Below are 25,804 nucleotides of genomic sequence, written 5' to 3' on the forward strand. Positions count from 1 at the left end.
ACAGGGATGATGGAGCTTGCTTGTTATGATTAACAGGAAACAACTAGGATACATTGTGTTCTACTGTAAACAAGTGATGGCAGAACCTTCTAATGTGTCCTGGTTTTAAAACAAACTTAAACAAACTAAGCAGGTTTCTATTACAGATCCAAGTCAAGATGTTCAGATGAGCTCTCTCTGTGTGGTCAATCACCTCCTGTGCATGTGGAAAATATGATTCAGCATTTTGTGAAATTGAGCAGACAAGACAGACTTATGGATGTGTCAGAAAGGGTTTTTTGTAAGTTTTCTTCTCAAGTGGTCATTACAGAATGGAAACATAAGAAAGAAAAACAAATGTAGTTTTACTGTGATAATCTCAAGCACGGCAGCACAAGAGCATTTGGAATAAATGAAAAGTCTTTCTCAAATTCTTTGATGTCAGAGAAAACATTTCACATTTTTGTGAAAATATAATATTAGACTAACAACTATGTCTTCCCCTTTCATTTTTGACCAAAGATGTTGTGAAAGAATAAGTTCTATGAATTAAACATATTGCAGTTTAGAGAAGACTGTAAGAAGCTGTCTAAATAGCTTATGTGCTCAACTGTGTGCTCAAAAAGGCAACTATGTGTAGTTCTAGAGAAACGTAGTATCCTTAGAAGGACTGAAACTTCTGTTGTCCTACACTGTCATCTCTAAGGCATGTTAGTTTAACATGCTAAATATTATATTTGAATCCTGAAAAAAGCTCCGAATTTCTGTAATTGGATTCCGAAATCAGTAAGTGTATGGAGATTCAGATCATAGGCAGGTAACCTGCACATTAGTATGAGTCAAAAATTTCTGCTAATGAACATGGTGTAGAAACTGGCTGCTATGATAACACATGGCTATTTTATATAAGGTTTTTATGGGTGGGTCTAGTGAAGCATTTCAGAGAAGATCAGAATTGCTTCCTCATTTTAGAATGCAGGAACTAAGGCAGATTTAAAGCATGTTAGTGACTTTTAATACAAAAATAGTAGATAATTAGAAGGAAAGTAAATTACACATTTCTGACTGTCAAGTCTATTCTCTCCTACAACGAGGTTTACCAAAATATATAATAAAAGCATACTTTGTTTCAAAATTTTAAGATTAAATAGAGTCACTGTTTTCCTGGAAAGTACTGTAATTGGGAGAGAGAGGTAATAGTAAGACATCGATTTTTACAGTGTATTTAGTGGTGTTGTTTGCACCTATTCTCAGAAATATTCTTCTTTGTTGAATATAAGGCACATCAAATGAAACTACTAGGTGATAAAATCAGAACAAACCTCTTCTTTGCACGTTATGTTGCAGAGCTGTAGAGCTCCTTCTGCAGGATGTGAATATAAAAAATTCAGACAAGTTCAGAAAACAGTTGAGTAATTTCATGAAAGAAAACTCTACTGGGTATTTTTAATCATACAAGCATCACATCTGGCTCTGAAAGTCTCTGACTCAAGCTCTGAACACTCCTATTACTCACAGGAAGTGTTTGCTTGTACTGTTCATAAGATTTTGTTAGGAATGGGAAACTGCAGTAGTTAAGCCTTTTAGACTCTCATCTAGCAGTCATTTTTTTGTGCTGAATATCTTCTGAGAGCTGGAGTGGTTGTTGCCTGGCTTGTACTGAGAGAAATCTGGTTTTGAGACAGGAACAACCATGAAAAAAAGTCCTAAAGAAAGATGTTGACATTGTTTTAGAATGTCACAAACAGAATTCCTAACTGTCATAAATAGAATTACATTAATATTACCCAAATGCTCAGTTAAGGAGCTATAAACATGAGTAAAGGTCTGTTCCATCCTGTAAGTTGTTAGGATATCAGGAGGTCTCCTCCAGCTGTTTCCTCACACACAGGAAGAGAGCACCCAGGTTCCCCTGCACTGCATTGATAATGTGCCCTCAAACGCCTAGTTTGTCTCCCCTTGCATTCCTTTCTCCCATTTTTCCCTTTCCAAATTCTTTCAACTTATCATTCTCATCACTTCCCAATTAAACATCTCAGCCCAGTTTCCCTTTCCTCAATTCTGTTAAAAGCTAGCACTCTTCTGTTATCTCTTGTGCCCGCCTTTCTCCTGTTGCTTTCTTGTTGTGGTGCCCCAGAACAGTGAGCCACCTGCATGTAGGCTGCTCCTCTCTGTTATCTGCAGCATCTCGCACTTGGTGGTGGTGTTATCTTGGCAGAGGCACCACAAGCCTGGTCGTGCCATTTGTGTTCTTCCCTGACATACAGAAAGTCTTGCAATCTGTAATTCTTTGTGTCTGTGCCCCAGAAAAGGTTGCAGAATAATATAGTTTACACATACCTCAATGTTTACACAACTATAGACATAGCCGTGGGTTTCCTGAAGTCTTTCTATCGGCATAACTGCAGCTGTTTGCACTGGAGATTAGGGGACTTGCTAGCTGAAAAAGGGTAGACTTGGAAATGGGATCAAGCCCATAGCTACATAGAGAACATTTCTTGTGGAAAAATTTGAGATTTAGGGAAGAAATGTGAGACAAAAGAACAATTAATTTTTTTCAAAAAGTCTTCAGAATTTAGAAAATTTGCTCATGGGCAGCTGGTAAGCCAGAAATGAAAATTGACAGGATCTGTCAAGTAAGTTGCTGGGGAAGCTCAGTCCCTGCCTGCTCTGCTCCTCAGCCATCAGCCTGCCTGGAAGGGACTTGTCAAATACAGCTTTCTGTCCAGAGCAAGTGAATTTGATGTGTTTTTTGCTTGTGTATGTTTGTGTGATTGTTTGGTTCTGGTGAGTTGAGAGAGAGCTGTTTTGAAACATGGACAAGTGGATTTTTGACAGGGAACTTCACCACCAGCTCTATTTCACCAGACATTCTGTAGCTTGGTGATTTGACCTGGATATTATTTCTTTTAAGTTATGATGATGATTTAGATGTTTTGTTTTCCCTTTTGCCACATAATTGTGCTTATCTTTGAGGTATTTCTTAGAAACAGCTGTAGCAAACTTGCTAGACTATTTTCATAGGACGGTTTGGGTTGGAAGGGACTTTAAAGATTGTCTAGTTCCAAGCACCTAAAGTTTCAGCTTCAGGCTGAACAGTCCAAAACAGTTTGAAGGAGTGTGAAGACTTTGTCTCTTCTGTATTGTGGTTTTAGGTACATTAAATACTTCAATTGATTTCCTTAGGGGAACTTGAAATACAAGCGAAGAATCAACAGAGCTAATCTGGGAGACTTTCATGGTTTTACATACCTGCCTGAAAAAAGCAGGAGAATTAAAAGAAAGGAGTAGTGTGTGCTAGAAAATAGGTCCCATCCACAGTCTTTCCTTTCTCCAAGCTTGCGGGTCCGTTAACTCAGTAGCTGGAAGAGACAGAAATTTCTGGTAGTTGTTTGAATGCATTGTATTATGGAGGAGCATCCCACTCTATATTTTTTATGGTACCTTATGTGTTTGTGTGGCACCATACATGCTGAGAAACTGTAAGTTTAGATGGCAGTGAAAAGCTAAAATTTTTGCCCATTGTGAGAGCTGGGGTTGTTTAGCCTGGAGAAAAGAAGACTCAGGGGGAGACCTTATTGCTTTCTGCAACTGACTGAAAGGAGGTTGTAGTGAGGTGAGAGTTGGTCTCTTCCCCAGATAACACGCAATAGGACAAGAGGAAGTGGCATGAGTTGTGCCATGGGAGGTTTAGATTGGATATTAGGAAAAATTTCTCCACAAAAAGGGTTGTCAAACACTGGAACAGGCTGCCTAGGGAAGTGGTTGAGTCACTATCCCGGGAGGTATTTAAAAGACGCGTAGATGTGGTGCTTAAGGACGTGTTTTATTGGTGACCTTGGCAGTGCTGAGTTAATGGTTGGACTCAATGACCTTAGAGGTTTTTTCCAACCTAAACAATTCTATGATTGTATAATAAGTCTTTACTGGGTGCATGGGGTGGAAGGTGTTTCCTGACAACACTACAGTGCTTGAAAGTCATCATGCCATTAGTTGTGTTACAGATATGCATACTGAAATTATGTTCCATTTGTTCCATTTTACAATGTGAAAACTGTAAGGCATTTGAAGCACTTTCTGTTAACAGCTTAGGAAATGCAGTATGAGGTTTGGGCCACTATGACCATCTGCTCTCTCACATCCTTCAGTATCCTGTTAGGTTGTCACTGTATCTTCTGGCAAGGATTCTTGAGTGTTTGCCTTTTCAGTAACAAACCTAATGTTTTCGTGCTTCATTTTCTCCTTTTGTCTTTTACAGAGATGTTCAGGAGCAACCCTTACTGTTTGTATGGCTTTATTTTTATCTTGTTCTCTTTTTACCCATTTACCAATAAACAGAGCTATTTTTTCAGCCTTTCCATTGGCAAAAATATTTTTGTGCCTCTTAATTGAATCCTTTCTTTTTCTTCTGTATCCTCTACTGCCAGGAGGTGTTTGGAACAGACCACTAGTATCCCTCATGGCTGTTTTTATCTCATAAAGGTTTTATAGTTTTCCATTCATTTTCTTGTACAACTGAGCATCTGATTTCTTTTGCCTGTCATGAAAACATGAGCACAGATATTCTCTGTAAGCCTGTGACAGCTGTTCTCAAATTCACGTGGAGCTGATGAACTATTAACAGTATTATAATTTTCTATATCATTTATAATTGCTTCTTGCTGAGGAACATTTGGATACATAAGAAAAATATTATATAAAGAGCTAATATGCTGTATATAGCATTGGAAGAGATACTACCTCAGGGTTAAATTAATTTTTGTAAATAAGAGTAGATTTGTATAGCTTTTAAAGTTTGTTATTAAACTGTATCCTTCCACAAAAGGATTCATGGCATAGGTGTACTTTTCAGTACAAAGACATCATTTCCAAGCTGTTATCCTTACTCCAGCTTGACTGAAGGAAATCTGTTGGGCATGGGGGAAGTGTGATACTACTTTTTTTGCAGATGTGTTTATGTGAACTGGAAAGCTAATTTACAAATCCAGTCACTGCTCTGTAACATGTATATACTGTGGCAGTGGAATTAAGCAAAAGGTGTAAGGTTCAAGTGTCTTGTAGTTGGGGAACTTGACCAGCACTGATTGTGTCAGGATCCACAGACTGGGTAATCTAATAAATGTTTCAGGAGAAAAACACAAATGCCACCCAAAGAATGGTAATGTTTAGGCTTAGAATATCAGTTTCAAATGCTGTGATAAAATTGCTGAAGGAAAATAACTGTTGTGGTGCTTATTTCACTCTTTGCACAGGGAGATGTGATAACTAATTTACAAGAAATTTTCACCTCAGAAAATTTGTTGCAATGTGGCCCATGTTTCCTGGAGATAATTTGAGGGCTGCAGGAATAAATATTTCTTAAAGTATTTTTTTCTGATATGAAGTGCAGACCTGGGAAAGCTGTTTGAACAATCGTGACTAAGATAAGTAGATGTAAATGTGAAATGGGCAGAAATCATGAATTTGTAGATGTATTTTATTCAATACAGAAAATACCTTGAAATATTTCTGAAGGGTGGGAAAAGGCTTTAACAATTCACAGTTCTCATCCAGAATGTTTTAAATGGCCACTATCTTGGGCTGAAATTTGAGTTGTGTCCTTGTTGTTGTTCGTGAGAAGCAAGTCAATTTACTGGCCCTGTAAAATGTAGGTAAATATGTGCAATCCATACTGAATTCAGTTGGATTGCAGGATAACTTGGTTTGTGGGTATGAGAAGGTCCTTGATCTGGCCCTGCCTCAGCATGTTCAGCACCAAGGTCAGACAAGGCTGTTGAGGTCTGTGCCCCCTCAGTGCTGGAATTCCCCAGGACGGAGCCGGTACAGTCTCCCTGGGTGCACACCTCTGCCTCCCTTGCCCCAGGGGAAAGCTATTTCCTTGTGCACCCCCTGAACCTCTCTGGTTTGGTCCAGCTGATGCTCCTTGTGTCTGTCTGTCTCTCTTCTCGACCACCTTCCCACAGGTACCAGGGACTGCTGTTGGCACCCATGGAGCCATCTCCCCTCAGACTGAGCCAGCCCATACCTCAGCCTCTCCTCATAGCACAACTGCTCCAGCCATGTCCAGCTTGGGCCTCACCTCCCAATGGACTCATGTCAGTTTATTGATACCTTTTCTGTACTGGGAGGCCCAGAACTGGATGCAGCATCAAGATGTGGTTTCATGAGCACTGAAAGAAAGCAGGAGGGTAATCTCATCCTGTAATGGATGAGCTGTGTCCTGTCCTTCCGCCCAGGCATGTGCACAGCTACCTGCAGCAGAATCCCGGTGCTTTCCTTACAGAGCTACTTCCCAATCTGCATCATCACCAGGGGTTATGGACTTTGCATTTCTCCCCACTAAGTGTCATGAAGTTCCTTTTGGCCTGTTCTCCAGCCTGTTTTGGCCTCTGCAAATGACAGCCCTGACTCCCAGATGGGATTTCCTTTCCCCACCCCAAAATGGTGTCACTTACAAATTTGATAATGGTACATCACATCCTGCAGGTTTTACCATATTTTAATAAAGATGTTAAAAGAGAGGGACATGAGGGGAAAGGTCACAAATTAGTATCGCCTGCTTTTGACCACTGGTTTTCAGCTGCTGGGAAACAGTCCCATCCTTTTGTTCTAATTCCAGGCTATTAGGCTGAAGATACTTCTCTGAGGACAGTGTTAATGATGCAGACTTAGCCCTTGATCTGTGCAGCAACTGTGCATCTGATTAATCTATGTAGATACTGTTCAGTGAACAGGCTGTCTGACTTCTGAAAGTGCAGTTTCACCATGGCCGCAGTAATGAGCTTTAGCAGCGGAGTACTTCAGCATCTTTAGCTGGATGCTGGAGAGAGGAGAAGGGAATGGAGAGGAAGAACTCATTTGGGGCAGGTGAAGAGGAGAAAAATTCTTACATCTGACAATTAGTGACACATGGATAAGGATTCGATATGATCTGATCTGGTCTGGGCTTTTGTCAAAAGCTGATGGCATGAGGATGACTAAAGTATTTATTGCCAGTACCCAGCATTTTGGAAAGCTCAAAGTGCCCTGTGCTTGGTGAATTCAGGGACCACATCAAGCTCTAGTAAGTTTCTCATTAACTGAGAAACTCTAATAATTTTTATAGCTGGTTTGTGTTTTTACTTACTATTGTTAGCCATTCAATTAGGTTGGTAATGGTCCCAAATCCACTAATAATGCATGGCTCACTGTTTAATTTTCTTAAGAAAAAAAGCTACAAAAAGAGAAAAAAAAAGACAGAGAAAAAGAAGATAAGTACTTGCTTCAATCAAATGTAATGAAATAAAAGAAAATACAATTAAAGAAAAATTTCTCTTAGGAAGTACATCTGAAATTTTGCCTTTCAGAGCTAGTCTGGCATTCCAACTAAAACTTCTTACCATCAAGGATACTGTCTTGTCACTCCCAATTCTCTGGTAGAGAAACAAGATTGTGGGATGAATGTAGACTCATTCTGGAGGGTTGTTACTTTTTTAATTTGTTGTTCCTCTTTGGTTTTTGTCTTAAAGACATCCTGGATAGGCCTGGATGGATATACTGATACTTTCCATTTAACAGGGTGGCCAAAACTCTGTTACTTACTGACTTTAACAGTAGAGTAAAATCTAGAAGCATGTAAGCGAGACTGAGGTTCAAAATGTATGAAAGTAAACAGATTCTTTAAATCCATCTTACTTCATTTTTGTGGATTTTAATTGTGCTCTGAAACAGCAGCTTGAATCACCTTGATGTTAATCACTTCATGTGGCTGTGTCGTACTGCATAACACTGTGCTTATTTTTTTGTTTGCATTACCCTGCTGAGACTGGGAACTTTGCTGGCCACATGGCTATGGAGTGCCAGGTACCTAACGAACAAGCAGGAGATACAGTCTGTGCCATGAATAATTTATAATCTAATTAGAAGCAAACCTTATCAAATAACTTTTTAAAGATCAGTAGGAAAAAAATAGAGAACAAAAGCATGATTGTATCATGCAGTTGCAGGAGCCTAACTGTTCAGAGTGTTCAGTTTGGGAGTTCTTGGAAACTGTAGCAAGTCATAAGTAACCAAGGGAAAAAAAATTACACTGAGTGGGATGAGTCTATGTATACCACTATTCTTCATAAGAGTAGTAATTCCATGAATTGTTTTCTTTTTTCTTTCCCTTTTTATGATGTTAGTCAAACTGTGCATGATCTTCAGAGGCTGCTACTAATTCTACTTCAGATCAAAGAAATACCTTATTTTCTTGTACAACACTTTAGTGCTTTTCTGTTTTAAGTGAAAATGTTTCAGCTTTCTTTCTGGTTATTGTCAGTAATGAACAATGACTTCAGTTCTTCCACATTACCTTATGATGTGGTATGTTTCTCTTTTGATGGATGTTTCAGTAACAGAAAACATCTGTGTGATTTGGTTCTTTAAAAATTAGGTAACGATGAGTCTCCTTAGGAAAAGAAAATGGAGAACATTGGAGCATCACTGATTTGTCCATCACAGAGATTAAAAGGGTGCATTTGACTTTTTTGTTAAGTGTTTGAAGAAGACAACTAGGGAGAAATGCAGTGGTTTTGAGTGACAAGCTGTATGCTTCATTTTTTTTCTGAAATGCAGATCTTGGTAACAGTTGCTAAGTTGTAAGATAGAGGTTCTATAGCTCGTTCTTTAGACTGCTCGTTTGTTTGTAACTGGATGAGTTGGACAGTTCATTTAAGATTTCCATCTTGTGTGTGTATGTATAAAGGCATAAATGGCAACTGAAATAAGTTGAAAATAGAACATCTTCAACATTAATGTAATCTGTGCTCAATTTTGTAATGCTACACTTCAGAGCTATATTTTTTTTCTTTTTCTACCGGTGTAGTTACTGAGAATGTGTAGTTAGTTCGCCCACTAGTAACTGAGAGTTGGAGGACAAAGCAGTTCAATCAATATCTTAATTGATGCTTTCAAGGCAGATGTTTTCAGGAAAAAATATTTAAATGCCTACAGAACATACTCAAATCCTAGCTTACCTGGGAGGGGAAATAAAAAATAATAATTAAAAAAATGATCCAAATCCCTCAGTTCTATAAGGAAATAGTGTTTTCTTGCATGTCTATTTTGTTTACTTTGGGTAAAAGACAGCTGGAGTTGAGTGAATGAATCTAAAACTGAGCTAAAACTGATCTACTCTGGATGGTTCAAGGTAGCATTAATGCTGTTTTATTAGATTTGGGTAACTATATGGGCAAGATTTTTGAACTACCTTTTTTTCTCTTTCTCTGAAATTGATGATTTCGTTTGGCTGAAATTAGCCAGACCTTTGGTTACGGAAAGTGCAAGGACGGTGCTCTTTGTGGGAACGGTTGTACTCTGTTCTTCCCTTCATAGTTTTTGATTAGTCAAGGAACGAATCTCAGACAGGATGCTTCTGTGCTTCATGAAATAGTTTGCTTTTCGTGTGTCTGTAGCGGTGAGATGGCCGGGGAAGAAGCAGGCTGTAGATATTGCCTTGTACTGTATGATACCAATACTTGAAGTATGCGTACGAGCTCTAGTCTTCCTTCAAGTTCCTCTGCCTTATCGCGCTGTGACTTCTACTAAAATGAACCATTCAATAATTAAAACACTATAGCCCAGCTCTCAGAAACTAATAGTAAAACATTCTGGTATCTCCAGTTTTTCAGTAAAATCATAGCTTTAGCAGTACGTTACTCTTTAACAAAGAGAGGTATGCCTGACAAATGAGTAAAACATAGCTTGTTATCATGTTTGGTGTGTCATACAATCATTTTCAAATGAACTAATTTTTTTTAGGTGCATATCAAAGCATAAGAGCTGCTGTTCTTATTAGTTATTTCTTATATGAAATAGTCTCTTTTTTCTTGTTTATTTATGCATTAAATAAAATATGTAGTAATAGAATAAGTGTAGAAAATACCTTACCTGCAAATTTCCTGTTCTCCTTAGTTACCTTTTAATTAAATTCTTGTTACAGAATTAATAGGATAATTGATTCCTTTTAAAATAAGTAACAGAATGAAGCACTGTGCAATGTCTGTCCCTGGTTAACAAACGATGCCCAGAACAGCATATGATGAATATTAGTTGAATAGTCTAATACACTACTAAAGAGGCTTACAAGCTACTGTGAGGAATGGAAATATAAGAATAGAAGCTTATCTGTAACTTAACACACGAGGGAATAATACTTAGCATTTCTGTCAGGCTTTCCATTTGAGGAGTTTGAAGTGCTTTGCAATACAAATGACAAATTAATCCTCAGAATAGGCCTTAATGTTTTTATTTCCCCTCTTACTTCCTTTTTTATATGGAGATATTGAATTTTTTATTTTAATTTGTCTTTGCAGGCAAGAAGTGAATTAGTGTGTGGCAGTGCCCTGCGCTATGGGCAGCACTGTTGGATGAACCTGTGAGTTGTTAAGAGTTCTTCGTTCCTTTCACGATGAGCAGTGAAGCAGTGAGAGCCTAAATGTTCCCAAAACCGCTCTCTGCTGCTTAGTGGAAAACACAACTGGGAATCCTTGTTGCTGGCCCATTAACTAATACTAACTACTCCTTTGCAGCTTTTCTTGGCTAAGTGGAAGTCCCATCAGGAAGCACTCACAGGACCTCCTCCAGGCTTCTGAGCATGGTTATCATCCACCTGCTAAGTTAGTAACAGTGTCACTTTGGCAGTGACTGTTAAACAAACATTGACAGTGTGTAGCTTGCTTTTAACTTGGGATGATGCCGTGTTAGGAAATGAGGTTATAAACACGAAAAATCTGTCAAACTCCTGATCTGCAATAAGCGTCCTACTGACAGATAGGAAGTGGTTATATAAATGAAAGTTCATAGTGACAGGATTTATTTTATGTGTCTTTAAGGTGAAAAACAGATTTCTATTGCCAGTAGAGAAAGCGAGTCTGTCATTTTTATCTTCGTCTGTCAGATTCAAGGGAGAAAAGTAAATAGTATCTACTGAGATGAACCTTCTTTGTACATTTGAGATTGTTTTTTCAGCTTTGTTTCTGGAATAAGAAATAGTAACAGAAAATGAAGAGTTTAAAATTCATACAACTATAATTGCTAATTTTTAGTTTGAAAATAAAGTCTAGACACAATTTTACCTATAGAAAACATGATTTGAATATAAACCAGTTTTAACTAATTTTCTAGTGAATCTTGGTCTTCAGTCAAGAAGTTAACTTTGAATTTTTGTTTTATGGAAAGATGCTTAAAACAAATGTTCTCAGCAGGCCAGTATGACAGTAGACAGTGTAACTGAAAAAGCCAAAACCAGACATGTATCACTCATAGTCGTATCTGTGTGTCTGCTTAGATAAGGTTATGAACTAATTAGTGAAGAAGTAACTTCAGTAGAACACCCTACATCTTTACCTAGAATTTCCAATATAGTGCCGGTCTGAGCAGGGTAAAAAGATCTGAATACTGATAAAAATTACCTTAAAAAATAAATCAAGGCAGTTTAAGTGATCAAAACACTTTGATATGGAAAAGACATTGGAGTGTGGTACAATTACATTTAGAACTGCAAGAAAAGATTGAAATAAAAGGTTTAAAATACTACCAAAGCAATAATAGTGAATATTGACAAAAGTAACAAAGATCATGCTCAGAAACAAGGGAAATTGTCAAATTATTTTGCAATGTAGTTGTGCTTACTAATCCTAGAATAAGTGTCATGTATTGAGATACAGAGAAAAATTCACCTATTACTTCATGTTCTCAAGATGCATATTATTCAAGACAAGATTAGTAAACTCAATTAATAACTTGTATTTCTTTAAAGTGTAATGTTACATTAAATACCATTGTAAAGATGATGAAACACAAATGTAATACTTTTGATAACTAAAGAAACACAGGCTGTGCATTGCCAAAAATTATTCACTGTTATAATCAGTAGATTCAGTAAGAGCATATTAAACAGAGTGCTTGAATATATAGCATAGCTTTATGAAAACTGATAGTGAATCAGCTGAAGGAGATCCTGCAGTTTTTCATAGAGTAATCCTAATTGGTGGCAGTACATTCAAAGGTACATTTACTCATAATAGATTTCTGAAATATGGGGGTTTTTTAGCTGTACTGCAATTTGGCTGGTACTTGAGGGCTCTGAAAACAGTTGAGAGTAGGTCTTTTGATGGGTTTTGGGCAGGATGACTTCTAGCCTCAACCCTTCTGTGACTGATTCACCGAGTCTCAGATAGCTTGTTGGTTAACAGTAATGGGAACAGAATGTGAGAATGAAAGGCTTTCTAAAGCTTGAGTTTTTGCTAACAGTTAATGTAATATTGTCATCAGAGCAAAGAAACCAGCTGGGGGTTTTGTTGTGATCACAAACTTCCTGCACTGAAGATATTATGAGACACTGTGTTGGGTTCACCTGGACCAACAGCTAAGCAACCACACAGCTGTTGGCCCGGGGCTGCAGAAGAGAACAGGAAGAATGAAAGTGAGAAAACTGGTAGGTCAGGATAAAGCCCATTTATTAAGTGAAGGAAGGAAGGGGCAGGGCCAAGTGATGCAAAGGCAGTGACTCACAACCTCCCACAAGCAAACTGATGCCCAGTCTCTGAGATCAGCCACTTTGGAAAACCCCTCCTTCTTCCTCTGCCCCAGTTTTTTTGCTGAACATGGTATTAATGTGGTAGGGAATAATCCTTTGACCAGCTGGGGTCAGCTGTCCCATCTGTATCCCCTCTCAAGCTCATAGCCATTCCCTCCATCCTACTTCTTGGAGGGAGTAGAAAAGGGGCAGAAGTTGGAAAAAGAGAAAGCCTTGTTGTTGTACAAGTACTGTTCAGCAATAGCCAAAACATTGCTGTGTTACCAATGTTATTTCAGGCACAAATTCAAAAGCACAAATTCAAAACACCATAGGGGCTCTTCTGATGGATGCTAACTCCATCACAACCAGACTAAGTACAGTCATGAGCCATGCAAGTTGAATTGTACAGGAGGAAAGTTTAAGTGGAACATCTATCGAGTCCCTAATTCTAGGGACTTCCTTAATTTCCCTTGCTGACTGTGAGAGAATGACATTTTAGTTGTAGCAGCAAGGAGAGAAGAAGCAGGGAGACTAGACTAAATGAACATGTAGTTCTGGTAAAGAGTTTAAAAGTTGAGAATAAGTTAAATGTGTAAAAAGATCCATGTAAGCTGAGAAAGAAAAGATTATTTAATCTAGCAGTGAGAGTTTAATAGATAAACTGTTACATTTTAGTCAGAGGTTTGTTTTGGGTTTTGGGGGTGTTTGTTTTTTATTGACTTGACTCTTCATTTTTTGAGCTTTCAGTACCTTAGTCTTCTGCCTTCCTCTTTTGTCTTGGCAACATTTAAATGGCTCTGTTGAAGGTCAGGGTGGTACTATTTCATGCAATGAATTATTTTTTTTCCTTTAATATCTCAATTCTAGAAGGTGCTTTAATACTTTTCCTAATGTCCTCTTTGACATCTCCCCCACTTGCATGTAACTGCTAAAAATAAACCTTATTATTTTCATTCCACCTGGTACTGCAGTAGTTTACATCTAAATACCACTATTACTGTGCTGATTCAACATTGCTGTTGTTTTTTGGCAACATTTTGTGCCTGAACTCATGAGTATTCCTTTTTGAATAGAACTATATTTTGCAGATTTCAAGTGACTTATATGTCCTCTGTAGCCGGTGCATTAAGAGTGCTTTGAAAGGTGGCAGTAACTAAAATGCCAGTGAATTGGAGTGCATTATCATCATCTTTTAGTTGTCCAACATTACAGCTGTAGAAAAGGTCTTTATTTTTGCTTCTGGAGAAAAAATTGCTGGGTTTTGAATTTTACTTTTTTATTTTAATTTCAGTGGTTTGAGAAGGATTTTAAAATTGTATTTCAAAATGCTTCCTTTAGAGATAAAGAAATACAGAGGTCGTTTTGTGTATAATGTCAGACCTTCACCTTTTTCTTCTGAGTGACTTAGCTGATAGCAATTGCAATAGCTATCAGGAGAGGTGGGTTAGTGTTTGGGCATTTTCTGACTTCATAAGTAAAACTCAGTGCCCCATTTCTTTCTGAAGATGGAAAAGCAGTCAGCTTACTAGTGAAACAGTGCTAGCTAGTCAAACCTTCCACTACCACATCTGACTGTGAGGGACCTGAGGGACTCCATCAGAAAGAGACTTCACTAACGTCAGCATATGGCTTCCCAGTGAGATGTCAGGCTCTTCTAGAGTTTGAGGTTCAATGAACAGTGTCCAGTTCTGGTCTTCCCAGTTCAGGAAAGACAAGGAATTACTGGAGAGCGTCTAGCAAAGGGCTATGAAGATGATTAGAGAACTGGCGCATCTCCCTTATGAGGAAAGACTAGAGGAGCTGGGCCTGTTTAACCTGAAGGAGAGACAACTGAGATGGGATTTTATCATTGCATACAAGTATCTTAAGGGCCGATGTCAAGAGGATGGGGCCTGACTCTTCAGTGGTGCCAGGCAATGGGCAGAAACTGAAACATGGGGAGTTCCATCTGAATGTCAGGAAAAACATCTCTACTGTGAGAGTGTCAGAGCACTGGAACAATCTGCTGGTTGTGGATTCTCCTTCTCTGGAGATATTCAAAACTTACCCAGACAGAATCCTGTGCAACCTGCTCTGCGTGAACCTGCCCTAATAGAGGGGATTGGACTAGTTGATTTCCAGATGATTTCTTTCTTCCAATCCCAACCATTCTGTGATTGTTAACATATCTTAGTAAAACTAGAAGGACTGAGGGATACCTTTATGCAAATGTAACTCTACCTATTAACATCCTGGAAGGCTAATACAGAATTATTTGAAAGCAGTCAGGTGAAATAATTTTACTAGTTATACTGTGGAGGAGCTTGAGAGTATCTGGAATCATCTAGTCAAAAGCTCTTAGACTCTCTCTCATTGGGAATTTCTCTTTTTAACAGGATCTGTAATATTGTATTGATATACAGATGTTCTCAGTAACTGATCTTTATTTAGAAATTTCGGATGATCAACAGTACTTATACAAGTAGTCAGCGGTGTGATCAGAAGGGCCCTTGTGAATTAAAAAAAATAAATCTGGAGATAATGATTTGTGGATATCTCATGCAAACAGAAGGAGGAAGACTGCAAAGATAGACAGATTTATCCAAAAAACTGTTAAAATTAATTCCCTAAGTACCAGTGCTAGGAGTTTTGCCGAAGCAAAGAATTATCGGTGGGCTGGGTCTATGAAAATTGCTCCTCAATATTTAAGAACTTTTTCATTCTTACATATAAAATAAAAGTATTAACAAATAGAAGTTAACATAGTGGGAAACTTAATATAGTTTTGTAATTTACAGAGGAGGGAAAGCATGTAGATTATTTCTGATGTATTGAATTCTTGAAACTTAGACTTCTTGATAGGTTAGATGCCTAAACTCACTTGTGCAGCAGGCAGTGTTGATTGAGGTAGGGTTTCTTGGCTCTCATATCTACGGGCTGTTTGCTCAGAAAGTAAAACAATAACACTAAGTCCTTTATTTAAATAGCCATTCACTTTTGTGTCTAGTTGGAATGACTCGTTCTTTTGAAACACTAGAGGGCTCACTGACTACTTTTGGAGCTGCATTTTGCTTTCATTGTATGCCCATAAACCTCCAAATATCTAAAGCTAATATGTTCTAAAGGTGCATTTTCTTAGGTGTAAATTTAATTACTAACCTTGGTGGTTTTGTCTAAATCTAGGCTTTCTGGAAGAGTTCTTAAAAAACTCTTTGATTAGCCAAAAGAGATGAATTGGATCTCTTGCTCAGTAGATTCTGGTGGGGGTTTTCCTATTGGAATATTTCCTAACTTTTTTTTTTTTTTGTGGGGGAGGGGATGGGTAGTTTGGGGGGTTTCTTTGGGTTTTTGGGGGGTTTGTTGGTTTGTTTGTGGTTTGTTTTGGGGTTTTTTTTAATTACTGTGGGTTGGGGTTTTCTTCTGTCTGCTTGGCTTTATGGATTCACACATTGTAATTTCCTGAGAAGTAATTAAACAATTATACCTGAGTAACAAAATGAGAGGACATTTTGGAAAAAAAACCCAAATCAGTTGCTCACTAGCACACAATAATAAGTATTATTAGAGGGTTGTGTCTACTGTCTTCCTGTCTTATTACCTAGGGGTTTCTATTACCAAATCACACATGCATTTAAGATACAATATGATTGACACATCAATCCATTGGGAAAAACTAAAGGCAACTGAGTGCATATAAGACATCTTGTGGCATCATGCGTTTCGTGACTGTTGTGGCTAGACTGAACTGGGTCTGGAGCTGTTCCTGCCTTTCCCGCTTGGTAACTCTGATACTCAGGAAAATCTGACTTGAGGATCAGACGGGACAAAAATGATCCTCAGAACAAAAATTTCCTCAGAACAAAAAGTTTCTGTTTCCTGAACCGGCTTGGTATGGAAATACATGAGCACTGCATTTCTTATGCAAGAGAAGGAGCATGGATGTGCTAGGTGAAAAAGGACAGAAAAGGGGAAGGATCACTGCAGTACTGTCTTGAGCAATTTTAATTCTGTTATAATACTGCATCATTAGACACTTTGATTCAGGCCACTTAATTACAAGTTTAGTTTTAAAAAAACCCTGTTGTGTGGTGTCCCTGATTGAGATTAAACAAATGAAAAGATTCTGACATGATTTCATGAGAAAATAAGCTTGTACAAAGCATAGGATTCAGCCTCCTGAAATCTTTGAGAATTTAAAGCTGAGCTTGGAGGTCTGGCACATGATGGCAGGGCAGAATAAGTCTTTCTCATATAATAGATAAAATTACCAGAAAATTTCAATTGGTGAAATAGAAAATATACTGTGGACAAATGGTTGGTTTCATGTAGTCTTGATTCTTGTAGCCAGGAATTGGGAATACCTCACAGAAATAAAGTCTGCCACTTGGCTGCCTATTATCAGTTCTGCATTGGGACAAAAAGCCCCATTTTGGAGAGCTCCTAAGCCATTCTGCAGTGCAGTCAAGCAATGGACACTGCTCCTGCCATCTAGCAAATTGGTGCCATCCATGGCCTGAGACCATTTCCTTGGGCCTCTTGCTGCCTTTCAGCTGAGATCTGACACCAGGCTAACCTTCTGGTTGAAAATTTTCGTGTATTAAATGCAGTTGCCAATTTTTGCGTTTGTAACACCGGGCCTGTAAGGGCTGTAGCATAGATTAACGTAGATGAATTTTCCTGCAGGATAGATGTGCATTTATGATTCCATAAATAGCAAAGAAATGTTTATTCTCATGAGTATAGCGGTACTCTAGAAAATCTGTTGTCATCTATTATAGTATGGCTTAATACAGATTTTTAATTGACATAATTTCTCTGTGATTTGAGCAAAGGAAAGAGGAAAGGAGAAAGTGCAGGATTACTATTATCAGCATGTCCCAAGGCTGCTGCTTTTAAATTTAGGATTATAACTGTTACTTAACAGAATTATCCTTGACACGCATGGCCTCAAGAAGAGGTCTGAAAGCAAGGGCAGAGCAGTGTTGTCAGCTGACAGCCTGAAGCAGTATTTCTGAAAAGGTCTGAAATTGTCACTTTTTGTCTAGAAGATGACCTCTGGCATTCCCAACACTGCTCTGCCTTGTGGAAGAGGGGAAGAGGGACAAAAAGGAGGCAAAATCTTTTTTTTCTGTTATGCAAAATCAGGCTGCTTGTTGTGCTGCTTTTTTAAAGAAAACTCTTCCTGGGCAGGTGTTAAGGGTGGTGGTTGGTAATGGGAGGTGTTAGACCCACTGGAGTGGCGGTGGTTCATCACCAGGCCTGCAGAGCTGCATGCATTGTTCTCACATTGTTCTTTGAGGAGGAACAGGTAGGATCCTGGCAATGCACCTGGACCACCCTGGAAAAGGACAGTTTGGGCCAGGTGTGTCTGAAGGTGGTGGTGGTGGTGGTAAAGAGTGTGAAGTCATCTTGAGTCAACCCACTACCCTGGCTTCTGATGTGGGTGCCCTCTGCTCTTACTGCAGTGCTGCTGTTCTGGGCTCCCGAGGCTGTTTCCCAAAGCAGTATATATTTGTGGTACACCTCTTTTTATGCAAAACATGCTTTTGTAGTGATGAGTTTAATTTGTAAAAGTTTTACCATTTGTGCAAAATGGCATACGAAAGTAGCTACAGAGGAATTAATAGTAACAAAAAGATTATATCATAATAACCTACCACGAAATCTTTCCTAGGTGTTCTGTCTAGCCACTTTAGCTTTATTTTACTGTTATTAGCCGTACTGAGCTTGAGCCAGCTAGTTTTATGCAAGCACATCTCTGTCAGAATCTGAAAACTACTGTGAGCTTAATTTTGACCTTAAAAATTCCTCCTCCAGGAGAAAAAAGCTTCTTTAAAAATATTAGTTCCCTCAGTTTCAGAGGTGTGTGCTTAAGGGAAATAAAATCTTAATTGAATTGATATATGACACAATGAATTCCCTTCCTAAAAAACTAATTATTTCTTGACTGTCTTGACCATAAGCTTGCAGATAACAGTAGAAGTGGACAGTCATGGAATTCTTATAGTAACCATCCCACTGCCCCCTGGAAAACAGTGCCACTGTTATTCTGTACTGAGTATTTCGTAGTTATAGTGCATACAGGAATTTGGTTAAGAATTGAATTAAATGTGTTTAATACTGAGAATATTCTCAAGTTGGTATTTGCTGTGGCTTCTTGCTAAATCAACATTATAATCCTGCTTTCCTTTCCCTACAGATGATGAAGCATGCCTGGGATAATTATAAGCGTTACGCATGGGGATTAAATGAACTGAAACCCATATCTAAGCAAGGACATTCAAGCAATTTATTTGGTGAGTAGAGTATTTTTGTGCTTAGTGACGTTAGCATAAAACAGTAAATCAGCTGAAAAGCTTATAGGTGATAAACATGTTTTCTTTCTGCTCTCTGTCATGCAGCATGATGTTTGTTGCTTTTGTTATGTATAAAAAATAACAGTAAATGAGGATGATATTTTCTGTGACTTTTATAGATTCCTATCTGAATGAGAATCAATGGAGCATGGCATTGCTGCATGATAAAGATATAGTTTTGTTGCATTAAATACTGCCCTGTCTTAAACTTTTCATGTGGAGTGGAACTCACTGACACCACATTCAATAAGCAGGGAACAAAAACTCTAAGAAAGAAATCCTGTACAAGGAGCAAGCGGTGCTCTCTACAGTCCTGAAGGTGGCCAAAGCTGTCTGCAGTTTTCAGGAATTTATTTCCATCCCTTAAAAAAACCTTGTTAATCTATATCAGTCAGATTCCTTTACCAGGCTTTCTCTTTCATTATTATAACCATTATTTGCTCCTCTAAGTGTTGTACAGCTAATGCTAAATAACACCCAAGTTGTTATCAGTGTAGAACAAATATGGGGCTGAAAAGTTCTATTAGGAGAGGCACAAAAATCACTGCAGAAATCCACTGTAAAGAGACAAGACTTTTCCAGTGTGGGACATATGGCTGGATAAATATCTGGAGAGCATCAGCATTCTGAGGAAGTGTAAGAAAGCAGTCCCCTGAAGTGTCATCATCAGTTTTGCAGAAAAATGAAGAATTAAACTGTTTAACATCAATTTTTGTATTCAAATGGCTTCTGTTTTCCAAACAGAAAGCTGAAAAATTAACAAATTTCTATAACTGAGACAAAATCAATACATAATTTTGATTTTAACAAGAATTAACTTTGTTGAATTTTTTGAAAAGATAGTTTGAAGTAGAAACATTTCCTGAAACAATCTAAATAGAGCACTTATCAAATCCTCAACTATATTTGGAAGTTGCTAAGAGACAGCAGTTGTGATTACAAAAATTATTTTGAAAATGCAACATCTATATTGATCTTGCTGCACAGCTTGTCTACCCGAGATAATATCAAAGCTGCTACAAAGTAATTATTATCTAGTTAGTAATTGGACATCAGACCTGAATTGAGTGCTTGAAACCAGAATACTCTGGGAGAACTTCAGGGTTCAGTCATGCTTCTGTTTCCTTCTGTTTTCTTAAATTAACTAAAATTATTTATTTTCTTCAGGTGACTTGTGCAGTTTAAATCACTTGAGGAACTATTTAATGCAATCCTGTTTTCTTGGAGGACAACAAAATGGCACATAATTTCCTGAAAATTGTAACACTAAATGTAGTTTCAGTTGGAATCAGAAGTGGTATAAAAATTTCTAATGTTCGATAATATTGCATGGAATCACAGAAAAAGCTGTAGATGTATTGACTTGTGAAATTCTTAAGCAGGATTTCTGTGGATGTTGTATCAGTTTAAGGCACTGCAGGCACAATTCACTGTGAAAGTAAAACTGCACTTAAAGGAGTAAGAGCCAGAGTCAGTCTAAATGCAGATCACTTTCTCGTCATGGTCATTTAGTATAAGATCTTATTGCTGAGGAGTTTTCCTTAGAAACATCTTCACTCTTATTGATCTTGGTGACAAATCAAAATGAGCAAGCAGGTCTCTTTCTGCTGAATAACTTTACAGAATACCAAAGAACAGCATATCTGCAAGCAGGTCTGTCTCATAAGTACCCTTTCCCGAATCCATAATTTCCTTTTGTTTTTAGAAACAAAATCTCATTTCTCTCAGTTTCCTGGGATGATGGGATCTGATCTGTACCTTCATGTTTGAATTCAACAAATAGAATACCTTCTTTTTCATAAAACAATAAGAGAAAAGGGTGATCAGTTTGCGTTTTGGTTTTTTTCCTTGTGAAAGGACAGACAAGTTTCTTTATCTCCCTTGTTTCTGTTTCTTATTAAAAAAAAAAAAAAAGAGAGAGAGAGAGATTACAAATGGTTTACTACTTTTAAGGTAATTCTGAATTGAATTATTTGAGAATAAGTTCAGCTCTGTGTCCTGTGAATTTCCTCATAATCTTCAGAAATCCAGACCTTCAGTTCGCTGTCATACGTCATAACTATCTCCAATTTGTCATGATTGTCTTGCTACCAGGTCTCAATTTTTCAAAAATACAAGTTTCTGATTGTTTTAGTAAGATAGAGCATATTTCATTATCCAGCTGTTTAATTTTAAACACCTCTCCTTCTATGAATTAATTGCTGCAGTTATGTTACTTTGCATATAATAGGAATGTCTGTTATGGGACAGAGACTTTTAGTACCTCACTGTGAGGAACGGCAGATTCCAGTGCTGTGTGATGCTTTATGTTGCATATGTTGCAAGTACAGCTCTCCTGACACAGAAGGGGAGAGTTGTTTTCAAATCATACTGCTTCTAAGCTTATTTTTGAAAGTATGAATGCATCACTCCTTTCTGTAATGATAAGCCATTTTGTAGATGGATTATAACAATGATTGTGTCTTGAAGGCAAGTCATGATGTGTTCCTCTGAAATACAAAAATAAGATGGCTTTTGAGAGGTGTAATTAGACATAGATGTACCGTCATGAATTTGCCAACTATACTAACGCTGTACTTCGGCTAGGAAAAGAGGAAAATGGCCAATGGGATGTTGATGGGACAAAGGATAAAGACAACTGGTGGTTCTGATCTCGGGGGAAGAAAAAGAACCCTTCTTTACCACTCCATACAAATTAATAGTAGTAGAGCTATTCTGTAGCTGAGAACTTCTTGTTGAACCTGGAAATGACATTTTATTTGTCCTAGTCCCTGGCCGTGAAAACAACTTTTGAAGACAAGGACCTGCCTTGATCTTGCTGGTAATCTGCGAGCAGTGTGTGTGGAGGATGTATTTGATAAGTTGAGAGAGTCTTTGGACTGGTGGAGTGTAGATATATTCATGTTATGAGCAGAAGTTGTCTCGTGTTCACACTAAGAATAATATACCTTCAGAGAAACAAGGAAACATATTTAAAGTGAAACATTTTTCTTTGAAGCCAAAGCCACATACATGCCTCTGACCATTGCAGTGTCTTTTCAGCACATCCATATACTGTTTTTATTTCCTTTTTATTTGCCACATTGGCTCTTACCATGTTGTAACAACCCTTTGAAAAAGCAGAAACAAAAAATCATTAGTTATTGTCTCTGTGTCGTTCTTATTAGTTAAATTCCATGAAGCATACAACTATTTCTAGGTTAATCAAATAAATTGGAATAGCTTAGCACCTCTTTGCACCTTACCTGTGCATCAGCAAAACAGGGCATGTCTCCTATGCTGCTATGGCTTCTGCTGTGAGTACTAATAATTCTCTGAATATACCCAGTGGAAAATAGGCCCTGAGTAAATGCTGTTAATTTTTAGTACTTTAACCTTGAAAGTTTCAGATTACTGTTAACAATGATTGCTAAAGTAGACATTTATTAATCTACCTTCCTAGTGTGAAAGTGGTGAAATCACAATTTTGCCAATTTTTTTCACAGCACTCTACCACTAGCCCCTAGCCCAGGAGCTATTCCTTTCCAGGCCTTCTGTATTAATTTTAAAACTAATGAGTGTTGCTGCACTAACAAAGAGCTCTTTCTAGAAGTGTTTTCTGCACTTAAGTGACTGTTACTGAAGGGCTTTTTTAATTGTCTGTAACTGTGTTTCATGTGCAGTATTGCCAGTTTAATAATATTGTAACTTGTGGGCATAGTATAATTAGTCTCTGCAAGGGAAAAAGGACCTTTTCTGGAGGGGAAAAGGGAGGTATTTAATAAATACAATCTGCAAAGCCAAAGTCCTGCTTCTCCGAATTTGAAGTGGTTCTTTTGTAGTTTCTGTTATGGAGCATTGAGGTGTATGAAGATTTTTAAAGCCTGCCAAAAGTTATATTCAAAACTGTCTTGCAATGTATAACAATGTGTATCTTTAGACTGTAAGCTTGTTAATATAGCTCTAGACAATTAATTGTGCATGTATTTAAACAGTATATTAATTTAAATTGAAAGGCTTCAACATCTTCCCCCCACCCCAATCTTCTTTCTCTTCACTGTTCCTACTGGATTCCTTGAAATTTTGTATTTTGATATGTGGTCTTAATTTTGGAAGTAAGAGCCTGCCATCTATCTCAACTAAATTAATAGAAACTTGTGTAAAGAATAACATTAGCAGATATGTGGATAAATGACTCAACACAGCATTTGTGAGAAGAGATCAAGTTGCTTGACAAAGATGCATTTATTGTCTTTTTAGATTTTCAGAAGGCATTTTTCAGACATATTTCTGGCCTCTCACAGGGATCTGTAGCTGCTGAGGTCACTCTCTCAAATTTAACTAATTTAATTTCACAGTACTGAAAAATCGAATGACCAGAGTGAAGTTTGACAGTGCAAATAAGTTACTTGGGGTAGCTTCACCAAAGGCAAACTGCAAGCAGTTCCACAAACCCAGAAGGATTCCCCAACAGATGATAACTGCACTTAGAAATAGCAAATGAGAACTAACAATCCTAATTTTAACTGGCACTTCGCGAAATGGGAGATATAATTCTAAGTTAATACATGGAAGTGGAACACTTGAACTCATAGTAAGTGGTAAAGGTTGAAAACTTTCCAGAACAATATATGGAAGTCAATAAAAAGTGGCATAGATGGGATGAAAAAGGATTTATTGTTCCTTGTGGGGAATGATACCCTTTGTAAGGGGTGGAAATACCAAATCACTGGGAGGCATGTTCAAACAAAAGAAGGTAGTCCATAACAAAATGTGGCTGAGCTACATGGGTACCATGCATGGGTAGATGCCAAAAGCTTCCACAGAAAACAGAGATAATCAAGCTCTATCAAATACAAAGATATTAGAGCTGGCTCTCAAATGCAGAAATGTATAAAATACTAGAGATTAGAAGAGTGTTCTAGAAATAGCACAGTATTGTTTCATGTTACACATGGAAAGCTAGATCTGTCGAAAATTGAACTTATTGTTTCTTTTCCCACTCTTACCAGCTGGTAATAGTCACTGAAATAAGAAATGTTATTATTGCTGAGGGTTTGCCAGTATTTGAGTAAGAGTTTCATGTTTTGGCATAGCACACTTTAATAATTAATCACTCTTGACACTTTAAATTGCTAATGATATTGGATAGGAACCTTTTCAATGAACTTTAAATAAAGGAAAACACTGTTTTAAGATCTGAGTCAGCTTTTGAAACAATGCTCCAAGAAACCTACAACTCAAAACAAAATGTTACTTTAGTCAAACCTATATGTATTCTTGAATATGTTGAGAATAATATAGTTCAGATTTGGTAATGTACGATGTATATGCATATAGAGCTGAAAAAGAATTGGATGGGGGCTTGATTTTTTAATTTGCATGTTTAATGTTACAAAGTATCTCATCTTACTATGTTAAGAAAATCAGATTAAGAAAAAAGTTGTGACAGCTAATTTCTGGGGTTTGGGCTGGAATTTTGTATCTGAAATGGCAGACTGGAAAGAGATTGTATAGTATACATCTGTTTTGACTGAGCTTCTCCAACTTAGAATAACTGGAAGGTGACAAAAAAAGTTTACCTCACTGGCTGAAAATAGTGAAGAGTATAAGAACAGGGTGGGGCTGAGTGTAATTCAAGTACAGCTATGTATAAAATTTTCTTTTCCATAGAAATACAAAACAGCCCTAAAGAGCAGTTCTTCTGACAATAATAGAGGAAACTTCTTGGAACATTTTCACTTTATATGAAGGGTTAGCTGTTATTTTTTGTATTTGCTTGAATTTCTGTCACATTAAAAAATTACAAATATTAATGTCCTATATTAATTTTCATACTGTTTTTCTGGAAGAAAAAATCAGCATTCTACTTGTCTTTTCTATCTGTCTTCTACAGTCATGCAAGAATAAAAACTCCTAGCTTATGATGCTTGTTGGAAGGTGAACTATTGTAGGTCAGGGACCTGATGTATAGCATGACCTCAGGCCACTTCATAGTTCATCTTTCCTTATCTTCCATTTTTGTCATGTGTTTTGTCACAGTTTCCTTCCATTCAAAATATGACACAGAGTCAGCAAAAGAAAAACAGTAGAACTTGAGAAGAGTAAGGGGCCTGGCTTCCATCCTCTTACAGACAGTGCATTAGAACGTCTGAAACTTTCCTCCATGTTATGTTCTGTATGATATCCTTGCAGATCACATATCTTCATCTATTTCAAACATATATATATATGCATCTGTTCCATGCATATATATAAATGTGTGTGTGTGTATATATACAGATGTATATGTATCTCAAAATTTACTTACTGAAGAGGAATGTGCATCTTCTGGAGAACCAATCTTGGTATAAAAGGGATAGGAGGAAAATTGTAAACAAACTATTAAGTGCAGCAGTATGCATTGATTCTGACATGCTGGCACTATTCTGTTTTGGACTCTTCTGGCCAAAATATAAACCATGTCCAAAAGCCTAGACTAGACAAATAAAAACTTATTTTTGTCACACTCTCCAAAGTGTTTGGCTATAAGCCAGCTGTGGTTCTTAAACCATATGGCCACATAAGCTCAGATACAGAGCTGTGCTAATAAGGTTGTCATTCACATCCGCAGCAGTTCTCTCTGCAATGTCACCCTGGAAACTCATAAAAAGTTATTCATCCTCTGATAATTTTTTTTATTCTGCTATTCCTGCCCACCCCTGAGATGCTACTCAATTTGCTAATGTAAACTTTTTTTATTTGCATGCACACACCTTTGCATTGTTAGATATTAAAAAGCATGCTATTTAAATGGACCAACTCTGCATTACTAGAGGACATCTAGACTGCTCAGTGCTTCATATCACACTTTTCTAAAATGCTGAGTGATAAGCCATCTTGGTTAATAGTCCACAAATCTTGTTAGCAATATGTTCTTTTTGTTTTCTTCCAGATCATTGCTTAAGATTTTAAGTGTTAAACTGGAAAA

The 25,804-nt window shown here is 37.5% G+C and overlaps 1 protein-coding gene across 1 annotated transcript in view; it reads left to right on the forward strand.

The window, feature by feature from the left end:
• Positions 1-25,804, forward strand: part of MAN1A1 (mannosidase alpha class 1A member 1) — a 147,771-nt gene that overhangs the window by 18,789 nt on the left and 103,178 nt on the right. Inside the window, exon 2 of the mRNA XM_064649663.1 lies at positions 18,699-18,795. Coding sequence (XP_064505733.1) covers positions 18,699-18,795 — 97 coding nt within the window. The remainder of the gene's footprint in view (positions 1-18,698; positions 18,796-25,804) is intronic.

This window comes from Pseudopipra pipra, chromosome 3, assembly GCF_036250125.1.
Source record: "Pseudopipra pipra isolate bDixPip1 chromosome 3, bDixPip1.hap1, whole genome shotgun sequence".
Classification (NCBI taxonomy): Eukaryota; Metazoa; Chordata; class Aves; order Passeriformes; family Pipridae; genus Pseudopipra; species Pseudopipra pipra.